This window comes from Sciurus vulgaris (assembly GCF_902686455.1).
Source record: "Sciurus vulgaris genome assembly, chromosome: 16".
NCBI lineage: Eukaryota > Metazoa > Chordata > Mammalia > Rodentia > Sciuridae > Sciurus > Sciurus vulgaris.
Genome location: NC_136477.1, coordinates 61,697,359 through 61,721,210, shown reverse-complemented (window position 1 = coordinate 61,721,210; position 23,852 = coordinate 61,697,359). Strand labels below are relative to the sequence as shown.

The following is a 23,852-nucleotide window of genomic DNA, read 5'->3' as shown; positions in this document are numbered from 1 at the left end:
GCTTAATTGGGGACGTGAGCGTGAAAGAGGCTGGCTTCACTAACAGTGGCGTGTGCCCAGCCTTTTCTGTGACCGTGGTTTGGGGAGGGGTGTTTGCAGGGCCCCTGGGCCCGGAGGCGGGCGGCCTGTTCTGTGTGCCGGTGATGGTTCTGACCTGGCCTCCCGCTGTCCTCCAGAACCCAGCGGCCCCCTTGTGTGCAGTGACTGCAGCACTGACGTGGACAATTACTCCAAGGAGCACACCTTCCACCCTCGGCCCGTGTCCAGAGACGGCACACAGCCAGGTGCACTGAGTGGCCAGGAGCCCAGCCAGGGTGACACAGAACACTCTCCACATGGTCCTTGCAGCGGGGCCGTGGACGGGTCCCTCTACCCCAGCAACCATGACAGAATGCTGACGTCCTTGAGGAAGCCAGCCGTGTCCCTGGATGGAAAAGGTGATCTTCTACTGTCCTCCTGGCGTGCCCAGCAGCGGCCCTGGCAGCCACCGACTGGTCATGCTGGAAGGTCTGACGCCTTCTCTCTCCTCACAGGGGACTCCTGGACTCTAGCGAGGCTGTACGCACCGGACTCCGCAGACCTACAGCCTTCCCCTGCCTTCACGTCAGGCAGCACAGAGTGCACAGAGGCCGCCTTGGCCTTTCCTGTCCCCAGCGAGGCCCAGCACTTGCTCCTTTCCAATGGCCACCTCCCCCAGGCATGTGACTCCAGTCCTGAGTCCACACCACTGACAGGACAGCCCCCTGGAAAACGGAGGGGACCACTGCTGTCGGCACCGAAAAGCTAGGCTTTGTCTACCTCAGCTCTCGTCACACCAGCGTCCACGGGAGGAGGTGGGCCGGCGGTGAGCAGGCCCGGGGCCCAGTGTCGCTGAGCCGCACGCGGCTTTCACTTCTGTGTGGAGCGCCAGCCGGTCCGAGGACTCGCGTCGGAAGCGCAGAAACCAAGAGGCTGTTCGTGTACAAAAGGCAGAAAAAGTATCTGATACCGTTGTACATAAGAGTTTTCAGAGTTCATATATATTATATATCTTTTACAGAGGCTATTTTAATCTTTAGTGCATGGTTAACAAAAGAATTATACGATTTTGACAATATTATTTTTCATATCAGGTTGCTGTTCGATTGGGGGGTCGGGAATCGTTCTGGTGCCTTAATGCATGGCCGGCATTTAGACGAAGACCACATTTGCTTCCCGGAGTTTCTGGTGGGTTTGGAAGGATGGGACATCCTTGGCCCTGTGTGCCCTTGCAGTCACGTTCTGCCTGCGTTGGTGGCACCTGGGCCTGCCAGTGCCCACGTGCGGATGCTCCTGCAGCGTACCTTTGCGGCGAGGGGCTTTTCTTCTCTGAGGAGCAGAATGAAGGCTGCTGGGCACCACATGCCACGCGTCAGAACAGGAGAGCCTTTCTTCCTTCTCTCCAGCTCCTTTTTTGATAAAAGCAAATGTGGTCTTGTCCGTGTCACCGGACGGTTAGCTGAAGCTTTTTATTAAGGCAAAGGCTGCTGGTGTTGGTACCTGTGGATTTTTCAATAGTGACATTCTAATTCTGCCAATATATTGTTACTTTGGGGGATAAAAAAGATCCAGTCCTCACCTTTCAGGGCTAGCTTATTTCTACTGAGGAGCCAGGGCAGGCCCGTCCACCCTGCCTCGCACAGTCGGGGCTGGGCTTGGACTGCGTGAGATTCAGCCCTAGACCTGGGTGTTGCACTTTTGAGACCTGTAGCTAACCATCCTGTGAGTGCCAATGCGTAATTCACTAAAAATTACATTGAAACAAATGAGGTCCTTAAAAAAACAACAACAACAACAAAAAAAAAACTCGAAGTACATTTCTTTAGCCAAACAGCTGAAGGGAGGTATTGGCCAAATGGCTACCTGTGTCAGATGTTCCTGTCAGAGGCCATCACCGTTCCAGAAGGTAAGCACATTGAGTTTTGTCCTCAACAGTTAACTGATTAATGTTACTTCCACAAAATATGTGAATTTGCTGCTTCTGAGAGGCAATGTGAAAGAGGAAGTATTACTTTTATGTACAAAGTTATTTATTTATAGAAATTTTGGTACAATGTACATTGAAAAACATGTAAAATATTGAAGTGTCTAACAAATGGCATTGAAGTGTCTTTAATAAAGGTTCATTTATAATGTTGAGCGTATGACTCTGCTCATTCTTCTCCAGGGATTCCTTTATAAATGCAATCATTCTGCTTTTAATATTTTTTCCTCAAACGGGGGAAAATTGAGGCAAGGCAGAGCCATGGACCAGTGCTCCAGGGTAGACATGAACTGCTGGATTCCTAAGATGTCGCTCTGAATTTTTCTACACCTGGAGCTCATTAGTCAAGCTTTAAAATCCCAAAATATGGTGACCTTTCCATCTCCTCTGTTCGCCTTCCAGCGCTGAGCTTAAGCCAGGCCATGACCCACTGAGAGGCGGCAAGGCTATCCCCAGAGCGGCCCAGGCCCCCTCTCAGCCTAGGGCGAGCCGTGGAGCAGGGCCCGGCCTCCCCGAGGGTCTGTGTCCCCCTGCCCCAAAGCCGGCCGCCTTCCACACACCTCGTGGTCCCTGGACCCTGGTGTATGTAGCACGACAGGCTCCCGCGTTCCCCTTGGTGCACCTGAGGGCACCTGAACACAGCCTGGGTGCCAGAAAGAAGGCGGGCTCTGCTCTGTGAAGAGCTCTGACCGCACACCTGGGAACTGACCCGAGGGCGACGCCACGGGCACAGCCTGTGCCTCCTCCCCTTCCCGTCATTCTTTTCAGACTGGAATCACCCGGCTGTCTGCTGAGCACCACCAGGTGAGGAAGTGAACCATCAGAGACAGAGCAGGCTCCGCGGCCTGGCCACGGCACCGCCGGGCGCATTTATTGAGGGGTTGCGAGGCAGCTCGGTCCCACCGCCACGCGCTTTTCTCTTTGTGGCGCACAGACGGGTGACAGCTCCACCAGCCCCAGCTGGAGTCCCGGGCTCCACGTCAGTCAGGGCAGCTCTGGGCTTCGGCACCTGCTGCTCAGGTGGCGGCACAGCTGCTCCACGGCTCTCCCGGGCCCCTTTCTTCAAGGAAGTGCACGCGTGGCGTCTGCTCACGGACCCTCTCTGCCCACCTCTGACAGCAGGCCACGGGTTTGGTCGTAGGCGCCCAGGAAGATGAACCCTCCCAGGCTGATAGAGGCCATTCGAGGGAAGACACCTGCAAATAACCTGGGGGAAGAAGACAGATTCACAACGAGTCTGTGTCAAAACTGGTTCAATTCCAATGCCCACAGCACTCCCGCGACACGCTGTGCTCAGTAGGCCCCACGTGGCCCTGGAAACGAGCTCTCTTCCCTTTGGCAGGCCGAGAGCTGGGCCCCACTGTCTGTGGGCTGACCATGAGCGCCCGGCAAAGACGCGGTGACTGTCCCTCAGCCGGGAGGGGAGTGGAGGGGGGCTCTCAGCCCAGGAGTCAGGGCTGAGTCCCAGGTGAGGCTGGCGGGTCTCTGGTGCCACCCTCAGGGAGGGCAGCTCTTGCTGCCACTCCAGGCCCTGCACTCCACGTACTGGCTTTTGTGCTCCAAGACCCCCAAGTGGATCAAACCTCCAGGGATCCTGGATGTTTTCTTTTCCAGTCTACAGACAAAAGGGGAACCGGCTGGTGCGGGGGCACCATCTGTCCCTGGGCTTATTCTTTAAAACCCTCTCAAGGTCACACACACAGGTATTTCTTCAAATATGTTCACATTGACATTACCACTGAGAAAAGAAAGGCTGCAAAAATGCCCTTGTGTGGTTCCAGGAGTCATGGCTGGTAGAAAGACACAGTCCGAAGCAGGCAGCTAAGAGGATGAGGCGGGACAGGGGTGCCAGCGTGGAATATTCACTACACGGGCAACAGGAAAGCAAGTCCAGTGATCACACGGAGACCAAAGCGTGGGCGGGAAGTGAAGGGCTGCGTGCTGTGGAGGACGGCAGACCTGCCCTGCCTGCATCTCTGCAGCGTCTGAACCCTTCTATCAAGAGGAGGACTTCTGGTCACAGGAAAAATAAGGAAACCGGAACAGGTGACTATACTAGTGAAGGCACTCCAGGTCTAGGGCAGGAAGCCGGGCATGCCAACGGTAGCTGAGCATTCTGAAGGTTCAGGAGGACCCAGTGATGAGCCACGTGGTGGCTGACGGGAAGGAATCCCTGCTGGACGCCCTCAGCCCCTGCTGCTCCCTGTGCATTAACTGGAAAGGTCCACCAGCCTCTCTCTAGTCACACTTAGCACCTCTGAGGAAAAGGGGGTGTTTTTTAGTCACCTAACTCACATTTAAAATCATTAAAATACTACACATAAAAAGACCCTTCTTTTTCTTGCCTGAAAGCAACCATGGAAATTCAACAGATCAAAATACACTTGTAAGAAAAAAAGGTGCTCAGCGTCACGCACACAGGTTTTACATGAGGTGCTTGGTGGGACAGAAACATGTAAACGATTGCTTTGGAGGCCGCAGTGTCCTGGCCTGAAAAATGGACTCATCTCCCTAAGTCCTGCCTGCAGAGAAGAGGGGCACCGGGGAGAAGGTCAAGGGAGACTGAGGCATGGAAGACCTCACTGCCCACAGACACCTCCTCCTCACCGTCCTCCTGGTTTCTAGAGGCCAGCACCTAGTTCCACATTCGCTGCTAACAAGCTCTGCTGCTGCTAGTGAGAGGCATTTGGAAGCACTTTATGGTTTTGCTAGATGACAACTGAATCCACTGATGTAACTGCAGTCTTAAAGTGATCTGTACAGTGAGCATCCCTGCCAAACTCCAAGGCAAAGACTTGTGAGCGGGAAGGTGTGGGGGTGTTCCAGGGACCACAGATCACGGACCAAGGCTCCCGGCATGAGCCATTATTACAAAAGGGCGTGGGCAAGGACAACCAAAGCAGCTGACTGACAGAAGAGGAGGCAGGCCTCCCATCTGCTTCTGGATAACTGGTGGGACTTTTACTAGGGGAAAGTAGTCTGCTCTAGTGCACATATTCCAAACATGCCAAAACAAGTCTCCTGTGCAAGTCCACCCCGTGGAGAGGAGGTCACCACCCATTCCTACCATGAGAGGGCAGCAGCGCCCACCCGGGTGGGAGGCGGGGTCTGCTGGTAAGGTGGGAACTGGGTGACCTGGGTCCGCGGAGGGATGCAGACAGGAGATAGCAGTGGCTTTGTGCATGGAAACAGAACAGAGCAAGCCACCTGAATTCAGAGCTGACCATGCCCAGGACCGGCAGTGAGAACAGGTGCTCATGACTGGAGGGGATTTTTTTGTTTCGTTTTTTGGTCAGATTACTTGTTGTCTTCTAAGGGGGCTGATTAAAACTATCCGCATCTTTTTCTTTTTTCGATGTTTTTTAGTTGTAGATGGACACAATGTCTTTCTTTACTATTACGTGGTGCTGAGAATCAAACCCAGTGCCTTGCAAGTGCTCTACCACTGAGCTGCAGCTCCAGCCCACTAGCCGCATCTTACACCTCTGCGCCTTGGGCACCTTCCTCAGGGCTACTGTGCACACTGACTGGAGCTGGAGACTGCAGGGACTTGCAGAGGACAAGTGAAAAAGCCAAAGTACCTTTTTAGGACTGGAACTGAGGACAAGAATAGAGACCAGCCCCTGGCCTGTTTTTGATACCGTTTCTTTGCCTGTGGATTCTGGTTTTGCTTGGGTTGTGTGCTGGTTTGTTTTTGTACTGGGGTGAGACCCAGAGGTGCTCTGTCATGGAGCCACCTTCCCAGCCCTTTTATTTTTATATTGAAACAGGGTCTCACTAAATTGTCCAGGCTGGTCTCCAACTTGCAATCCTCCTGCCTCCATCTCCCAAGTAGCTGGGATTCCAGGTGACATCTATGAACACCCCGGCAGTGGGTTGCTAAGAGAAAGTTGCATTTTCACTTATTTGTAAGATCCCAATATTTACACAGATTTGTCAATTCATACTGTAAAAGGAATGCTGGAACAGCATCTTGGAGAGAGCGCTGTTTAGGATGCGAGGCTAAAAGTTTGAGGCACTCGGCCAACCACACAGAAGGATGACTCCTCAGCTGCGTGGGAACCGTGAGCTACAGTGGTGCGCTGCGGAGCGCGGCGAGCCGGTCCCAGGAGTTATGATGCAGCTGGAGAAGCCCCAGCCTCTCACATTTTTATTGCTCCTCTTTGATGTTTAAATGTTTAGAGATGCGGCTATTTCCCATTATGCTCCAGCTGCCTACAGCACTCCATGTGGTGGTGGTGTGGTGTGCAGCCTTGGAAGGACAGACTGCCACCGAGCCTGGGTGTGGATCAGGCGACCCCATTCAGATCTGCAGAGCACACTGACGTTTGCCTCCCAACTTTTCACCTCCCAACAACACAACAAATGAGAGAAATCGCCTTCCCAACAGGATGTCACCCCACCGAGGTATGACTATAATGTGTGGCTAATAACTGTTAAAAGTACTAAAACCAGAAATGCTTTCTTGCAATGACATTACCCACACATTCTCTTGCATTTCTGCGTTGTGCAACTGGGAGCTTATTTCTTCGAGGCTGCAGCCCAGATGCTGGCCTGCAAGCACCACATACGTCAATGTCCTCCAGCACCAAGATGAACAAGACTGAGAGCACCTGGCCAGAGGCTGCATTCATTTGAATGTGCCACGTTATTATTTCACATATGATACATCAAACAGAACATTCTGTATGATCTAGAAAACAGGACCCAAACCAGAACATAACCATAAGCAGAAGAAAGGAAAGGCCTGTCCATGGCAGGCTAAGGGGAAGCACGGGAGAACAGCGAGGCAGCTGGGCATTCCTGCTGTCCTTACCCTGCCAGCCCCTGTGAGCGCCAGACTCCTTGCAGGGCAGAAAGGACATTCCCACTAGCGGTGCTGGAACCAGCCTGCAGGAAAAGACAAAGGAATTCGTTATCTGCTGCCTGTCCCCAACTTCCACTGACTCTCAAAAGTCCTCGAATACATAAGCTACCCCAGGTCAGAGATGCAGACCGCCCAGGAGTCAGGACTGGGCCTTGCTCTCCTGAGGTGCTTACACTCAGTCTCACAGGCAAGCAGGGATGCGGCCCAGGCCGCACAGAGGCTGCCTTTCGGAACTGAGGCAGATGACTGACTAATAGGAGAAAGACTGAAAGCAAAATAACTTGATCTGAGGAGGACAGGGTAACTATACCATTTAGGACAATTAAGAAAATCGCCCAAGTGGCTGGGAAACACATTTAACAAAGAGCATCGCGTTCAACCTGGAACACGAGCCACGATCTGAGGCCTAGTCCCCTCCACCTAAGTTCTGTAGCTCTGTTCACATCTGTTGCACCTTTCCACAAGGATCGGGCTTTTTAAAACAAATTGTTTTGGTCCAGATATGTTGGCATTCCTTGAACTGACTAGCTTTTTCTTCTTTCAAGAGTTTTTAAGTTTTTGGTTGTTTTGTTGTGTAGAAACTCTGACAAGGGTCTTCTGGTTACAACGTGACCCAGGTTCGGAGCCTACAGCTTAGCTAACACGAGATATGAAGCTGTTGGCCTCTCTGGCTTGTCACCAGAAAAACAGAGATTTGAAAATAAGACTTAAGGCAAAGTCCTCAGAGCTGTTCTCGTCCACAGTGTCGGTGAAAATGACCGTCATGTGTGCTGCCCTGATTGCCATGGCTATGGTGACGTCCATGATCCACAGGTGCTTTTATTTTACCTGCAAGCCCTGGCGCTAATAAGTGCGGCATCTACATAATGCTATTTTGCTGCTTACCTTTGCCAACATAATTCTTGTCTTTGCCACATCCAGAGGGGTGGTGACTGCAGCTGCAAAGCCACCTGTGCAGAGAAAACCCAACACACGGTGAGATGTGACTGCACCAGATGGCGATTTCATAATCGTGGCTACATGACTCCCCAAAACCCTGCCGAAGTTGCTTTTTCATCACTGCATTCACTCGAGCAGTGTGGGAACAGGACGCGCACCTGCAGGACCTCAAGCCGCACACCTCATTTCTTCTGCAGTGACGCAGAACTGCACGTGACAGAGGTCAAGTGAATGCTCTCCCCACTAAGGGACCACAACAGTGCCCTACAGTACATCCGGCTCTTTCAAGGACAGCAAGTGACAGTGGGAAGCGCACTGCTCCTAACAATTCTCAGGGGGTCCACGGCCCTCTGCTGGCCACTTAAATGGACTCCGAAAGCTTCTATCGTTTCTTCTACCTATAATACAAAATGCAGCGAGCCGGGCGTGTCGTGAAGAATTTTGGTATCAGTGGCTGAATCCTTACAGCTAAATGTTAAGCTTCCCGTACTCCTCGGGCTCCTGGAAACAGGCTAGTCAGGGCGACTGCCTTTCTAGGCTCTTCCGCAGCTCACACTCACTCTGGCTGCAGCAGGCATTCTGCCGAGGCCTCCTTCCTACGCCCCCTCTCGTGGTCTCTTTTTTTAAATGCCATGAGGGCCAACCTGTCCACAGATTTTAACAAGGTCTGTATCTGTGGGCACAGAAATTGAAAGACTTAAAAAAACATAGTTTATGATGTCAATGTGTTATTTCCTATGGTACAAAGCCACATTTTAAACCCAAAGGGGAGAGAGATTATAAATCCTAAAGGGCTCTCGAAGATCCAGCCTCCAGGAGCCGGGTGGGGGAGGGGCAGTCTCACAGCCGAAGAGACAGGAAGTGAAGGTGGTCCAGGAACAGCTCCTCCCGCTACCTGCTGGGGCTGCAGGGCAAGAGGGCCCTCTGGTCTCTGCCAAGTGTCTTTCTAAACAAGACCGTGATGGTGAACCTCCTCCAGATGGTAACATTTACTTTGACAGGACAGTGGAAAGGTACCCCCTCCCATGCGTTCAGGCTCTGTTTTTGCATTATCCCTGAATGTCACAGGCCGTGGGGCTGAGGAGTGCCAATTCACATGAATATTAGATTGCCCTGTGCTTTAGCCGCTTTAGGATTCTGAATATGAGATATCTGATTCCAAATTCTGAGGCTGCCTGAAATTCAGAGATGGATGAAGAAACCTCAAGTGTTTTCAAATTTTGTGGTCCAAGTCCTAAAATCTCACTCTTCATTTTTCTCAAGCACATATTGTGTCCTAGAGAACTGAATATACTTATAATTATGAGAACAGAGTCGAGGAAAGCTTCACTTCCGTCCAAAATAAGAACAAAACAAAAATCCTAAGAAAGAAAAGGAAAAGGAGGCAAAGGTAACAGGCTGGTCCTGCCCCACGCTTCCCGCTCCAAAGCGTCACTGTACTCAGCTGCTCCCTGACTGGCAGCAAGGGCTGGCAGGCTGGACCCATCTGGTGACTAGGTCTTCTCCATGGTCATGAAGACTGAGGCTTAAGTGACTCTGCAGGTGACGGGCCTTAGGCCAATTACTTATTCTCCAGCTGTAGGGCTTTCTGAGGGAGCCGGGCTGCAGAAACTGGAGAGAAGAGCTGGCCTGTCGACAGCAGAGCTGGGACCCGCCCTTAGGCCCGCTGTAGAAGCAGCGCTGTTGGTCACTGGTTTTCTAGTGCCTCAGAGTCCCCCTCTGTGCCATGCAGCCAGCCACAGGTAGGGACTCAGCGAGTGTGTACCAGATGTCCAGAACAGCACCTGGCTCACTCAGAGCACTCTGCTCTAGGTTGGCGGAGATAATGAGTGAGTCTTCTTCCTATCTCTGGCCCAGTGCACACAGGAGGCACTCAGAATTGCCCCTGACGAGTGTCTGCTGTTGGATTTACAAACCAAAACTGTCAGCACATCCCCTAAGAGGCAGGAGAAGGGACAGGGGCACTAACACCTGCACAGGGATACTTCCTGTCTACAGCCTCCAGAAACACCAGACACTCCAGCTGCCTAGGTGGTCTCAGGCACCCTATTATATTCCCATTTCCGGTCACCTCGCCCACAGCCACACAGCTGTGTGGAGCTGGGACTCGAGGTCACGTGCATCTTGACTCCAAAAGCTGCACTCCTCCACTACCTGACGGCTCCCTGTGTAGGGCAAGGTGGATGGAGACGTCTGATGACTCACACCTTCCTGTTTGAAAATGTTCACAGACTGTCCTAAACCAACTCAAAACTACTAAAAATTGACAAGGAACATTTAATAATCTGGACACTGCAAATCAAACTTACTCTGGCCACAGGCCAAGGTTTACCACCTTTACTGTGGATGCCTGCCAATATTCTCTCAGAGATTTATGTTTCATAAAAGTCATCAAAAGAAAAGTGAAACACAGAAACACATATGCCTTGATAGGCCCTAATTTTACTGCCGTGATGGAAACTGTATGTTTTCTGTAAGTTGATTAATAAATCAACTTGAAAGTCTGCAAACATCAGACAGCTTCAACTCAGGCCTCGCAATGTTTCTGAGAAGCTGCGAAAAGAACTCCTGGAAATAAAAGAGCCCAACAGCTGGCTGCGCTGGGTAGACAGTAGGGTGTGACTTCCAGATAAAATGTAGTTGTTTTCTGCACTTGACCTAAGGGAGCTGGAAGCTACTGGTAATGAACACAGAGCATGCTACCCGTCCGACGAGAAGTAACGCCGGGACACAGGACGGCTGTGGGGGCTCACGCGCAGCGCAGCCACCTCCTCGAGCGCCACTCGGGAGGCTCTCCTGAGTGTCACGCTACCTTCTTTCAAGTGCCACATTCAGGGGAAACCAGACTTTGACAATAAAACTACCTCTCACGCTTCCTTGGGGAACAACACAAGCTTGACAAGGCCTTGAGTGGGGCCACCCAGCAGCCTGGGGATGTGGCGGGGTGGTGACAGGAAGGCACAAGCCCCCGGCGTCCTGCTCCCCTCCTCTTCCCTCTCAGCTCAGGCTGGGAAGAACAGGGCACCTGCCTGCAGCCCTCAGGTGTGAGCTCCAAGCGAGAGTCCACAGTGTGGTTTGTGTGTTTTAAATACTGTGCCAAAGCTGGGTGGGCGCGGTGGCGCACGCCTGTAATCCCAGGAGCTAGGGAGGCCGCGGCAGGAGGATGGCAAGTTCAAAGCCAGTCTCAGCAACAGCGAGGTGTTAAGCAACTCGGTGAGACCCTATCTCTAAATAAAGTACAACACAGGACCAGGGATGTGGCTCAGTGGTCGAGTGCCCCTGAGTTCAATCCCCGGTACCCAATAAAATAAAAAATAAATAAATAAAATAAAATAAAAAAGACTGTGCCAGGTCTTCTCATTTGTTACCCAAGTAGTCCTTCACCCTATTCTACAATTTCAAGCCCGTCAAGAGGCTGACAGTTCTTTCTCTTGCCACCCTCTTCTATAAGGTGTTTATTATGAGAAACTGGTCAAAAACACTGAGTACCAAATAAAACAACAGTGGTAAATGTCCTAATTACTCAGACAGCATTATGGTTTTATGTTTACAAGTTAGCTAGCTAGAAGTGAGGAAGTTGGCAAAGTCCCTTTTTTCTCCTAGTTTAACCCTGACCAGAAGCCAGGGGAATTTCTGAGCATGAGAAGCCATCAACACCTCCAATCTCAAGAGACGTTTTTGGATATTTGTGCCAACCAGTTTATAAAACAAGCATGGAAGAGCGCCGAGGGTGGCAGAGAGCGGGTCGCTGGCAACTATTTAGCCCATTTAAACTTGGGAAAGCACATGAGGACGCAAACTCTGATTTCTGATTCGAGGGCGAGTCTGATCCTGCTTTTCTGGCCATGTAAGGTAACAGTCTGGAGGTGAGGCGTCTTGGGGCCATGTGAGCCGTTATTCGCTCTACGGGGCAACCAACCCTTACCACCGCTTCCTCGTGGCCTGGAGGGTTTTCAAATGGAGTTTATCAGCTATGACTTAAAATAGTAACTTTGTTCTGAACCAACATTCATGCCAAATAAAATGTCAAGAGAAAGAGGGCTATAAACAAGAACCATATTTATCTTGCTAATACATATGGATCTGCTTCTGATAGATTTTTCTGCAGGCCTTGGACAAACTAACCTTCTTCGCTGATCAGAACCTCACCTAAATCTATAAGCTGCGAGAGAAGATCATTCTGCATAGTGGCTTTATTAAATAGGACATTAGTCTTTCAATGGAACTGAAAGGATGAATTATTATAATAACTTTGTGTCTTCTGGGTGTTGCTTGTTCTGACTGAAAGCCTAACAGCTCCTGACAGCTGTTCAGTCTGACAGATCACCAAGTGCTAACACGCACGGGCTCTCCCTCAGCCCGAGGAAATCCCTCGAGGGGTGGTCCCCCGCTAGTTACAGGTAAGGGATGTGCTCGGGAAGGCCCTCCAGTCTCCCTCCTGAGCTGGGGCACTCTAGAGGCTTGCTGGCTCTGTCAGTAGGTGTGCGACTCAGGCGCCTCCCTCCCTTGCCCCTCCTCCGGGTGCCCTCGGCCGGCTTGGGAGCCTGTTCTGCACTCCTTGGGGGAGCCTTCTGGACTGGGGTGGCAGGTTCCTACCACAGCACACGTCTAACCTTCCCTCCTCTGTCAAAGGGGAGTATTTAGTACAGAGCATTATTCAAGAAGGGAACTGTAAAGAATGCCAATTTCCTGGACATGCAGATCACGTATCTGCAAGCAGATCTTTCAATTACCCGTTTAAGGAACGTGACCGCAGAATATATTTTCACTTCAACACACGGAAGTTTTAGGCTATTGTTAGCTTTAAGAAGTGGCCTTCCTAATTCAGGATAACTAAATTTCCATAATGCTCACTTTGTCCCCAGGGCCTAGGAAGAAGTTTTTAAAAAAAAGAAAAAGAAAAAGCACACTGCTCTTTGTGGCTGGGTAACAGACCCCCTGACCTCTGGGAATGAATCAAGACCCCTTTAACACAGCTAATGACCCTGTGTCACGTGGAAACAATTACCCATCATAATCAACCTGGGCTGATGTCACATCTAGAGGCAAGATTCTTATTTCTAATCATCATTTCAAGTCAAACGGGTTTAATTATTAGTATAGAATCCTGTAAGATGTATGTTTTCTGTTTTCTAATCACTCCAGCAAAACACCCAATCCAACAACCATTAAGAACACTGAAAAGGAATTATTTTCCTATTAACTCAACACCCTACATTTACCTACTTGTCAGTTCACCAGCTTAATATCTAAGCTAAGAGTTTGTGATTTTTCTGGCAAATTTCCATCTAATTTTATTGCAACTCTTAATTCTAACTTACCCTTATTTGTAATGACAAAATATCTCTCTCTCTTAGGCTTTTAAATGCATTACTTATTAAGTTCTTTAAAGCATCTGAGTTCTTATTAAAATCTCACTGGAAAATTCATATGACTGAGTGACAGATAATGCAATATTGCATATTGTCACTTGGCCCTTACTTTACTGTCTTGGAAATGCCCAGATGTTTGGATGGCCATATTTTCCACCCAGTGCAGCTTAGCCTTCAGTAGGCTATGGAGTGGCCTCTGCTCTCCCAACACTAGTTAATCTATGGTGCTGTCAAACATGTCACATGAACCGTGAATCACTGCCTTCTGCAGAAATCGCTTCAAGCCCGAAGCTCCGCTCTGGGCAGGCAGCTGTGTGTTCCCCTGCACCACAGAAAGCCTCTTCCCACAGAGGACTTTGTAAATCATCTTTAAGATAATCCAAGGGCCTGAGTGAAGGCTTTAATAAAGATAAAAAAGAAAAAGAAAAATTTGTCAAAAACAAATTGGTTGTCTTTCAGGCAGACACCTTGAGCAGTTGGGGTTTCCCCCCAGACACTTTCTTTTCTCCAACGGCCAGGGAAGCTCTCTTCATCTAAGCAACTGGAATTTTGAAAGAATGTTGTTTTTGCATAGTTAATATTTTCACATTTTTCTCCCCTTCTTTGGTCTTTCCCAGTATAATATAATCCTTTGCACCTGCAAAAGCTCCACAGACTGCTGACTGCCAAGAATCCACCACATGCTCCTGCCGCCAGGACCAGAGGGCCTGTGTGTAACGAGAAAGAAAAATATGTGTTATTAAATCTTTGAATTTATCGGAACCTCCTGTGGGTTAGCTCTGGGACGGGAACTTAAGTGAGAAGCTATTTTGGTGGCATTCCTCACTGATGACATAAGCAATTTTCCCAAGGACTTAACTGCATTCTAAAATCAGTCAAAGAATTGAGAGTGACAGTGACATTATAGCGCTTGCAGGAAACACTTTTCAGAGATGATTTCATAATACAGACACTATATAGTTAAGACAATGGAAGAGTCTACATATTTCCCATGTGATTCTAAACATATGAATACCATAACTGACAAATCAGTGGATGCCAAATCCTTATCCACACTGAGCATTATCTGAAGGATGCTAATTTGGTTACCTGTGTATTAATTTAAAATCTGTTGAAGCACTTTATATACTATTCCAATTTGTTTACCGTGCTGGGAGTTGAACCCAGAGTTTCCCACATGCTTGGCAAGTGCTCTACCACTGAGTCACATCCCCAGCCCTGGTGCCCTGTTCATGTGCTAGGTAAACATGCTCACGCACAACCTACTCATGTTGTGAGTCAGAATCCACGTATCAGAACATTCGGCCTTTGGTTTTTGGGGACTGGCTTATTTCACTTAGCATGATACTCTCCAGTTCCATCCATTTACCAGTAAATGCTATAATTTCAGTCTTCTTTATGGCTGAGTAATATTCCATTGTGTAAATGTACTATATTTTCTTTATCCATTCATCTAGTAGGGCACCTAGGTTGGTTTGGTTCCATAGCATAGCTATTGTGAATTGAGTTGCTATAAACACTGATGTGGTTGCATCGCTATAGTATGCTGATTTTAAGTCCTTTGGGTATCTACTGAAGAGTGAGATAACTGAGTCTAATGGTGGTTCCATTCCAAGTTCAGAACTGGGTTTCGAATGGGACAATCTGGAGTGGAGGACATAAACACGTGCATTTAGACCTACAAGTTGCCGTGGTCCTGACAGCAAACAACGTGTGTTTATGAGACACCATACCTCCACACATGGAACCCAGTTTCTCTTGGAACAATGCTAAAATATCAAGTGAATGAACAGCAATATTTAAAGTAACTTGCTTAAATAGTACAATTTTGAGATTTTGTTTTTTAAATGAGGAATTGTCTGAACACAAAACTTCCTAAAAGTAAAATTGACAACAATCCAGAAAGATGAGTGCTCATTATAAATGATTCATTTGGGAGCAATTTTAAGTTCATAAAACAAAAACACTAAGAACCTGACTAGCAAAACATACTACATATAAATTAGGAAAGTATTTTGAAATTACGTATTTCTCATGTATTTAGAGGGACAAGAGGATCGTGATAATAAGTGGCTGGAAAGACAAGAAAGGTTACTCACAGGACAATGGCATATTAATGATTATGACATTTAAATCATTTTAGACTAGACTGTAAAGTGGAAAAACACACCATATGCAATGGTATAAATGATTACTACTGCCAATACTAGTTAGCATTTACTGACTAACACTGCTTTCCAAGCATTACGCTGAAGATTTTGCAAATATCACCTCACTTAATTTGGCAAAGTACATATTACTATTCATAAAACAGGAGAGGAGCCAGTGGCAAGAGCTGTGCAGTGCCTCCCCTGAGGTCGCACAGAGTGGGGCACGGCTGAGGCTGGCTGGCTCTGCTCCCCAGAGAGCCAGGTTCACCTGGCAGACAAACAACAGGACCTCACTGCTGTGCCCAGGTCAGCTCCTAGCGCGGCTACACTTTGATATTCAAGTTAGTAAAGAATACATCTTCATGTCAATGAAGCTGGCTTAAATGATGTGGGTTTATAATAAGGCTTTTGAAGAACCTGTCTGATCACCAGAAATGTTTTAAATCGGCATAATTTCTCAGTCGAAGTACTTCCTTTGCCACAAAGGTCTAGTGATCATTTTTATCAAGGCAGATAGATAGCTGGGGAGGCGGGGGGAGCTGTAGAAAGAGACTCGTGTGAAGAACCAGTGTTGGAGTCTCAGATCATAAAACGGAGCTAGTACACCAAAAGAAAAATAAGAGTACAAAAAAAAAAAAAAAAAAGCAGGGGTCATACTTTCCTTGGTGCTGATTTACTTATTTACCCTGATTCAATGTCTTGTTTCCCTTTATTTTCAAATAAAAACAAGATTTTCAGATGAACCTATGGACATTTGTTTATATCAATAAGAGATTTCAGCCTTATGAAATAAGACTGGTCATCAGAAATGCTCTTGATTTCCCTTCTGCAGTTTTCCTTAAGTTTCCTTAACATGGGGTGATGGGAAAATATTCCTAATAGCATATGGAAAAAATCTATTCTAAAATAATTTAAGATTTACAAAACAGTTGCAAAGGTAGTTGAGTCCCCACAGGGCCTTCACCCAGCTTCCACGGTGCAAAGACGAAAGTGAGTGGCGGAGGTGGAGGTGGAGCTGGGTGCCCTGCTGCCAGACAGGGCTGGCCCCTGCCGGGATTCCACCTGGTAACCACTATTCAAAGGTATGCGAGTTCTAAACATCAGCCTGGTGTGATAGTCCTAGTATCCATCAGGATGCTCAACAGTATTGTTACAAAAATCATCTGGTTGTTCTAATTCCCTGAGTGATTCTTTACTGGCTACTGGTTGGCCTATCAGGAAAAGAGCAGTGTGAAGTAACGGGGCTCCCTTGACCCCGGGACCAGCCCTCAGCACCAGGATTCACATGAGAGCGCGCAGCCGCGGGCAGGGCATGGCTGAGCCACTCAGAGTTCAGGCCCAGGTCAGGTGTCTTCCATTAAAGTAAGGCACCCAAAGAAGGCTTTGTTCTTCACTTCAAAAGACCCTCCCAAAAGTGCACTATCGTCTTAGGAAGAACAAACTGAAAATTAAGAGATCTGGCTGCAGCACAGGAAAATTTACAATTTGGGATTTCTTCAGCTGGTTCATTCGAAAGTACACATGTGGCTTCCAATCTTGCAAGATTTTCGAATTTTACTACATGCTTGTAATGGGACCACGATAGACTATACCAAACATCTACTCAGTCCCAAAGGAGCAACATCAGATGACTGTTTAAGACCATGGAAAAGATAACGAGTATGTTTTCAAACCTAGGCTTGCTCTTACCAGCACCCTCTGCGCTGTGAGCCCACCAATTTGCAAGGCAGAGAAGTCAGGGGGCCTCGACTTAAGTACAAATGCTCCTGAGCTGCAGCCCATCAGGCCACTGGGCAGCTTCTGCACATACCCTTTACAAAACACATTGACAGCTCTTCTTGATTTTACTACGCAATCAGATGAACTACCACTCTGTCAAGCACCCATATGTGAATAGGTCCACAACAGAGATTTGCAAGACAAGGTTCTGCAACTGGAAAGAACATGAGCTGTAACTGGGAACCATGAGCGGCTTTCGCTCTGCAGCACCACGGCGCTAGCCATCATCAGTAGCCAAAAGAGCCAACATGGATTTCTCACAAAGGACTGGTTTCATAATAAGAACTGGATTTACCCAACTGCTAATCAGGGACCATTTGCAGCACACAGGTTGACCTGGTTAAACAGCAGCTGTGCTGAAACTACCACAAGATGTGTTAGCAGTACCAACTTTGTGTGGGTTGATCCGTATCTTGCTTTTGGTAATGATGTATTTTGGCTGGATGAGATACTAAGTGCATGCATTCTGGATAAATAAGGTGATAAAAGAATTTACAAGGAAGTCTTGAATAGGAAAAAGATATTTGCTATTCATAAGCAAAATCAGGATGGGCTGATGATACTAAGATTGCTCAGTACTATTTAGGTTCCATAGTTTAAATAGTTATATTTTTGGATATAAATGGCTAGGTTTCATTGCGGGTATTTGTTCTAAGGAGGGTTCTCTGAGCTTTCTGCATCTGTGCTTTGATGCTTATTAGTTTGGGGGAAGGAAGGGCCCTCTTGCTTAACATCATCTCACTCTTTAATAGTTACAATAAAACCAATTATGATAACTGATGCCTATGATGTTGCCTTGCTATGCTTAAGTATGGCACAATCCTTTTTTTTTTGGACCAGGGACTGAATCCAGGGGCACTTAACTACTGATCCATGTCCTCAGCCCTTTGTATTTTGGACAGGGTCTCACTGAATTGCTTAGGGCCTTGCTATGTTGCTAAGGCTGCCTTTGAACTTGCGATCCTCCTACGTTAGCATCTGGAGCTGCTGGGATGGCAGGCATGCACCACCATGCCCAAAAGTATGGCACAATCTTCAAAAGATTTTTATCAAAAGTGAGACAGCTGGAAGAGAAGACAATGTTATTTCCAAAAAAGAAAAGATGTTTCAGGTGATGAAAATGCTAATTACCCCGATCATTTGACAATGAACACTGTGTACCAAAACATCACACTGTACCCCAAAAACATGAAGAATTATTATGTCAATTAAAAATAAAATTTTTAAAAATGTTTATCAAAAATAGTTAAAATGGTCAGGCATGGTGGTACAGCCTATGATTCCAGCTAATTGGGAGGCTAGGCAGGAGGATCACAAGTTGAAAGCCAGCTTCAGTAACTTAGTGAGAACCTGTCTCAAAATAAAAAATAAAAAAAGGCTGGGGATGTGGCTCAGTTAAATGCCCCTGGGTTCAATCCCCAGTACCAAAAAAAAAAAAAAAAAAAGAGAGATTTCTATGGCTGTGAACACACTTCCAATACCACCAAAACAAACAAACAAACAAAAAAGGTTAAAATGAAGGAGTTGAATGACTTGCCCTGACAAGCCCATTTATCTAAAAGTAAACACAATGACAAGCCTCCATCCTCCACAGCAGCAAGAAGATACGTAAATAAAGAAGGAATCTCTTGCTTTCATTATCCTTCCAAAGCTCTCTCAATTCCTCTTTGGTTCTTTAGGAGAAGGAGGGCCCTATTACCTTCATCTCTGGGGCCCTACAGGGCCCTGAACAGTTTCTTATACAAAGAAGGCAAGCAAATACTATGATATAAATAGTATTTGATAATTTCACCCTTGTGTAAAGAACAGGGGGAAAAAACATGAATTGACCAACCATCATAATCCCAAGTTTATATTCTGGGCTAAATAGAGAACCTAAAAATCAAGAAAGGCAAATAGGTTCCCTGTTGTAGATTAAAATATACTGAACTGGATAAGGCTTTCTGGTGAGCAGTGCTAAGATGGTTTCCAGGGGTTCTCGTGGGCTCAGCTGGATTGAGGGTAATGTCTGCCAGGGCAGAGCAAGACAAGAGGTGGCATGTAATATCACATCATACATTAAATATCTAAAGAAATGCCTGAAATGCTTGCCAAGAATGAGAAGACAAGTCTAAAGAATAAAAACAAAGCTAACACTCTCCTTTTCCCAATTTTTTAGAAAAGGAAATTATATGTGAACGTAGACAGTTCCTTGAAATCAAATATTTGTGGGATCTTATGCTTTCTAAAGAACTAGGAATCATTACAGGGATTTTTAAAAAGTACCTCTTAATAAATGTTTAAGTTTGATAATCTGATTACACTAAAATGTGGAAAACTCCCTTTTCTCACTTAGACTCAGCCAAAAAGTGAATCATTACACCTATCTTTTTATCTTCATAGATCATGTTTACCTCAGTGAAGTCACAAACTTGCATGAATAGGAGGAAAATGCCTAAAAGAAGAGAAAGGAAGAATTCTGATGTGTTTTTTTTTTTTTTAGTTTTTGACAAAAGGACCCTAACCCACTGGTCTAGGTATGGGACTCAAACACATGGTCACGTCTCCCCTTCAGGTGAAAATCACAGGGCCTGAAGGAACACACTGGGTGCATTTGGCTTAACATCTGGACCTGCAACAGGGTGTCTGGCGCTGGGTACACAGCTCTGACTGGACTTTCAGAAGCCCCGCCCTTCCATTTATCTGCTCCGGCCTTTGCCATACATTTTCCTCCTCCTCATTTTTTTGTTTTTTGTTTTGTGCTAGGGATTGAATCTAGGGTCTTGAGAAGGCTAAGCAAGTGCACTACCACTGAGCTACATCCTCAGCACCCTAGCATGTGTCATGTCTTGTTTATTTATTCCTTCATTTGTTTATTTTTTAAGAGGCAGGGTCTATGTTGCCCAGGCTGACCCCAAACTCTGGGCCCAAAGGATCCTCCTGCATCAGCCTCCTGGGTAGTTGGGACTATAGACACAAGCGCTGCATGTGGCTGTCATGGCTTTTTCCCACTATCTCTGCTGTTAGTTGGCTAAACTATAAAACACAAGCTCTGGGCTAGGTTGGACCTCAGTGGTGGAGCGTTTGCCTAGCATGTGTGAGGCACTGGGTTTGATCCTCAGCCCCACATAAAAATAAATAAGTAAGGGCTGGGGATATAGCTCAGCTGGTAGAGTGCTTGTCTTGCAAGCACAAGGTCCTGGCACCGCAAAATAAGTAAATAAATAAATAAATAAATAAAATAAATAAAAGTATTGTGTCCATCTACAACTAAAAATATGTTTAAAATAACACAAGCACTTACTAAACATTTTGTTTACTCACTGAATTTCACTTATAAGTAGGAAGAATTTCATAATTTTCCTAATTCTTATATTCCTTATATGCATCTCTCCCTCTCAGCCCTACAGATAAGAAAATGTTGCCCATTACTTTTATAATTTGAATGAAAGAATGCTGGAGAATCCTAATTCTTCTTTTTCCATAAAGTGCCTTATATTTTCTAAGATGCGAATTAAGAATTCAAATTTGCTTATAGTTTGAGTTGTTAAAAGATGCTTGTTACTTGCCTAGCATATATAAGGCCCTGGCTTGGATCCCAGTACTACAAACAGAAAAAGTCACTCGATAATGCGTCTTCCTCCCTCCGCCTCCCTCTCTTGAGTGTTAGGTGGAACCCAGAACCTTGTACATCCTAGGCAAGGGCTCTATCACTGAGCCACGCTCCCCTCCGCAAATGCTGAAATCATAATCAGCATCTCAGACTCTGATTGATAGACCATCCAGAAATACAAGTACTCTGCTCTTCCTTTCAGGTGGTTTCTTCCTTACTGACATGGCACCTTTAATTCAGGGGACCAGCTTAGTGTGGCAAACATCACACGCATAGGGCACTTGGTTTTTACAGTTGTCATTCCCTTTGCTACCTTTAACGTGTCTGTATTGGGATCTACATTCTGGGCAAACATGCCTATGCAGATACTACATTCTTCCTGGCTCAGGAAAGTGTACAGAGACCCTGAGACCCGGGCATCTTCTAATTATTATTATTTTGTTTATTTTACACAAATTCTGGGAGAAATGTATGTGGTAGACATATGACTATTATTAAGATGAAAAATCAAGTTACTTGCTCTTCAACTTGAAAATAGTTTTCGTACAGTACTGCATGTTTTAAATATGGATAAAATATAACAAATACCTAAGTTATCTTAATCCACTAGCCCTGATTTCTATTACAAAGCTATGGTTTCATCAAAGAAAAGCATCAGCTTAATATTACGGTCACACATAAACTGATTTATTTTTATTTTGCTTCAAATGTTACTTTTTTTTTCCCCTTTTTCTTTTTTGGCTTCACTAGGGATTGAACCCAGGAACTTGCACATGCTAAGCAAACACTACCTCTGAACTACATCTCCAGACCAAATGGTGCTGTATGTAATCTTGCAACACCTTGTAGCTGGAAGCAAAACTATTCAGACCTAACCGTATCCTTAACAGTTTTCTACTCTGCACTACACATTCATGTTGCATATGAAGACCAAAAAACAAAACAAGACAAAAAATTCCTATGGGAAATTTCATCATACCCTTTTATAATGTTTGCTTTTCACCTAAAGCTCAGGAATGAAAAACCTTGGGTTAAGAGAGAAAAAATGGCAGGGTGTGTAATCCCAGCCTCTCGGGAGGCTAAAGCAGGAAGATTGGGAGTTCAAAGCCAGCACACCTTAGTGAGGCCCTAAGCAACTTATCGAGGCCCTGTCTCCAAAAAAAATATAAAAAAAGGCCGAGGATGAGGCTCAGTGGTTAAGAGTCCCTGGGTTCAATCCCCAGTACCAAAAAAAAAAAAAAAAAAAGAGAGAGAGACAGAGAGAAAAAAAAAAAAATGCATTTTTTGCAGCTGTGAACATACTCGTAGAAAAATCTATAAATAAAAGAACAAGAAAGAAGGCTAACCTTCAAACAATTAGCAACTAGTTACAAACACCTGCTACATGAATAATATAAACAGGTGGAAGACAAAGTTCCTTCCTCTAATAAGCAGCTTCCTATGGGAAGCTCAACACTCGTGTGGCAAGAGAGGCTCTGGCTGTGACATCACTGTCAAGTGTCTGTGCTCCCCATGGTCAGTCACGGGGAGCAGACTGGTGCACACTGCTCCTCTCCCCAAGGGCAGCAGACAAGGGAGGCTTGGAGAGGTGGTATGAGGACTACTGAAGTCAGGCTTTGGTGGCACTGTGTCCGCCAGGGAAGGGGCCAGTGTGCTCACAGAAATGCCTTAAATGGGTTGACTGGACAGAATATGACCTCAACTTTTTTATTAAATTTGAGCTTATGACATGAAAAAATACACACTGTACACTATAAGCAAACTTCTGTGTAGAAGGACAAAGAATATCAGGTCTAGGGTCAGCCTGCTGGGTTCAAGTCCTGGCTGTGCCCCTTAGCATTCCTGGGCAAGGTACTCTCACTCCTTCTCATGTCCCACAGCTACAAAATGGAGACCATCACAGAACCTATGTCAGAGGAATGCCAGGAGACGTCCCAGTAGATCATCCACCAAAAGAGGTTACCGCAGTGCCTGGCAGGTGGATTCTGAGAACCGTTACCTGCTGCTCTTCTCATTATTGCTGCTGTTGTCAAAAGCACTGTCACACAGTGTTATGGTTTAGATATTAGGTGTCCCCCAAAAGCTCATGTGTGAGGCAATGCAAGGTTTTGATGGGCTCCCTGACGGGATTAGCTGAGTGGTGACTGGAGGCAAGTGGGGTGTGGCTGGAGGAGGTGGGCACTGGGGGCGTGGCTTTGGGTATATATCTGTATCTGGACAGTGGAGTCTCTCTCTGCTTCCTGATCACCATGTGAGCTGCTTCCCTCCACCACACTCTTCCACCATGAAGTTCAGCCTCACCTTGCGCCCCGAGGAATGGAGCCTGCTTTCTATGGACTGAGACCTCTGAAACTGTGAGCCCCCAAATAAACTCTTCCTCTCTACAATTGTTCTCATCAGGTCTTATAGTCACAGCAGCAAAAAAGTTGACTAAAACATAGTAAAAGGGTGCTATACAGGAAATGGAGACTGGAGAGACTAGATGAAAGACAACCTCTCTCTTTTAAGGTTGGGTAACACAATCCACCTCTCTGAGTCTTGTGTGGTGGACAGCACATCTGCTCAACCCACAAAGGATGACCTAGGTATTTGGGTGATGGTGTGCATAACTAAATAACTCAAGTTATCAAAATGCCAGTCAGGAGGTAAACAGGTGCTATATGATTACTAAGGAAAGAGGAAGGGACAGTCCTAAAGAGGGTGAGCAGAGAACATCTCTCTAAGGTTAACACTTGATCTAAGACCCGAGGAATGACTAAGATCTGGAAGGAGAAGGCCTAGGGAAAGAACTAGAGTCAGGGCTCCATTAGGAGAGGGACTTTCTTGTCTATCTTTTTTATCACTGTATTTCCAGACCTTAGAAAATGCCTGACACTGACTCAGAAGTCAAGGCTTGAACATTTTCTCTCATATGCAAAAGCTAGCGTAAAATGAGGAAAACAATCAGGGAGTGTGTGTGGGGGGAGTCCCATGAAAATAGGAGGGAGATCAGTGGAGCAGAGGAAGGGGACTGAGGGGAAGAAAGGACAGACAGGATGAGAGGAACGGAGGAATGAAATTGACCACATTATGTTATGTACATATATGAAGATACTACAGTGAAGTCCACCTTTATGTATATTTATAAAGCACTAATGTTTTTAAAAAAACT

General features: G+C 46.5%; 2 protein-coding genes across 6 annotated transcripts in view; one reads left to right on the top strand and one right to left on the bottom strand.

Annotated features, from left to right (window-relative positions):
* Positions 1 to 2,157, top strand: part of LRIG1 (leucine rich repeats and immunoglobulin like domains 1) — a 129,866-nt gene extending 127,709 nt beyond the window's left edge. The window contains exons 18-19 of the mRNA XM_079114384.1: positions 177 to 437; positions 534 to 2,157. Coding sequence (XP_078970510.1) covers positions 177 to 437; positions 534 to 787 — 515 coding nt within the window. The 3' untranslated portion in view covers positions 788 to 2,157. The remainder of the gene's footprint in view (positions 1 to 176; positions 438 to 533) is intronic.
* Positions 1,347 to 23,852, bottom strand: part of SLC25A26 (solute carrier family 25 member 26) — a 192,892-nt gene continuing 170,386 nt past the window's right edge. For all 5 annotated transcript variants that reach the window (XM_079114432.1, XM_079114428.1, XM_079114429.1 and 2 more), the window contains 4 exons: positions 13,818 to 13,887; positions 7,755 to 7,819; positions 6,819 to 6,892; positions 1,347 to 3,209 (listed from right to left, as the gene is read on the bottom strand). In XM_079114432.1, coding sequence (XP_078970558.1) covers positions 3,092 to 3,209; positions 6,819 to 6,892; positions 7,755 to 7,819; positions 13,818 to 13,887 — 327 coding nt within the window. In that variant the 3' untranslated portion in view covers positions 1,347 to 3,091. The remainder of the gene's footprint in view (positions 3,210 to 6,818; positions 6,893 to 7,754; positions 7,820 to 13,817; positions 13,888 to 23,852) is intronic.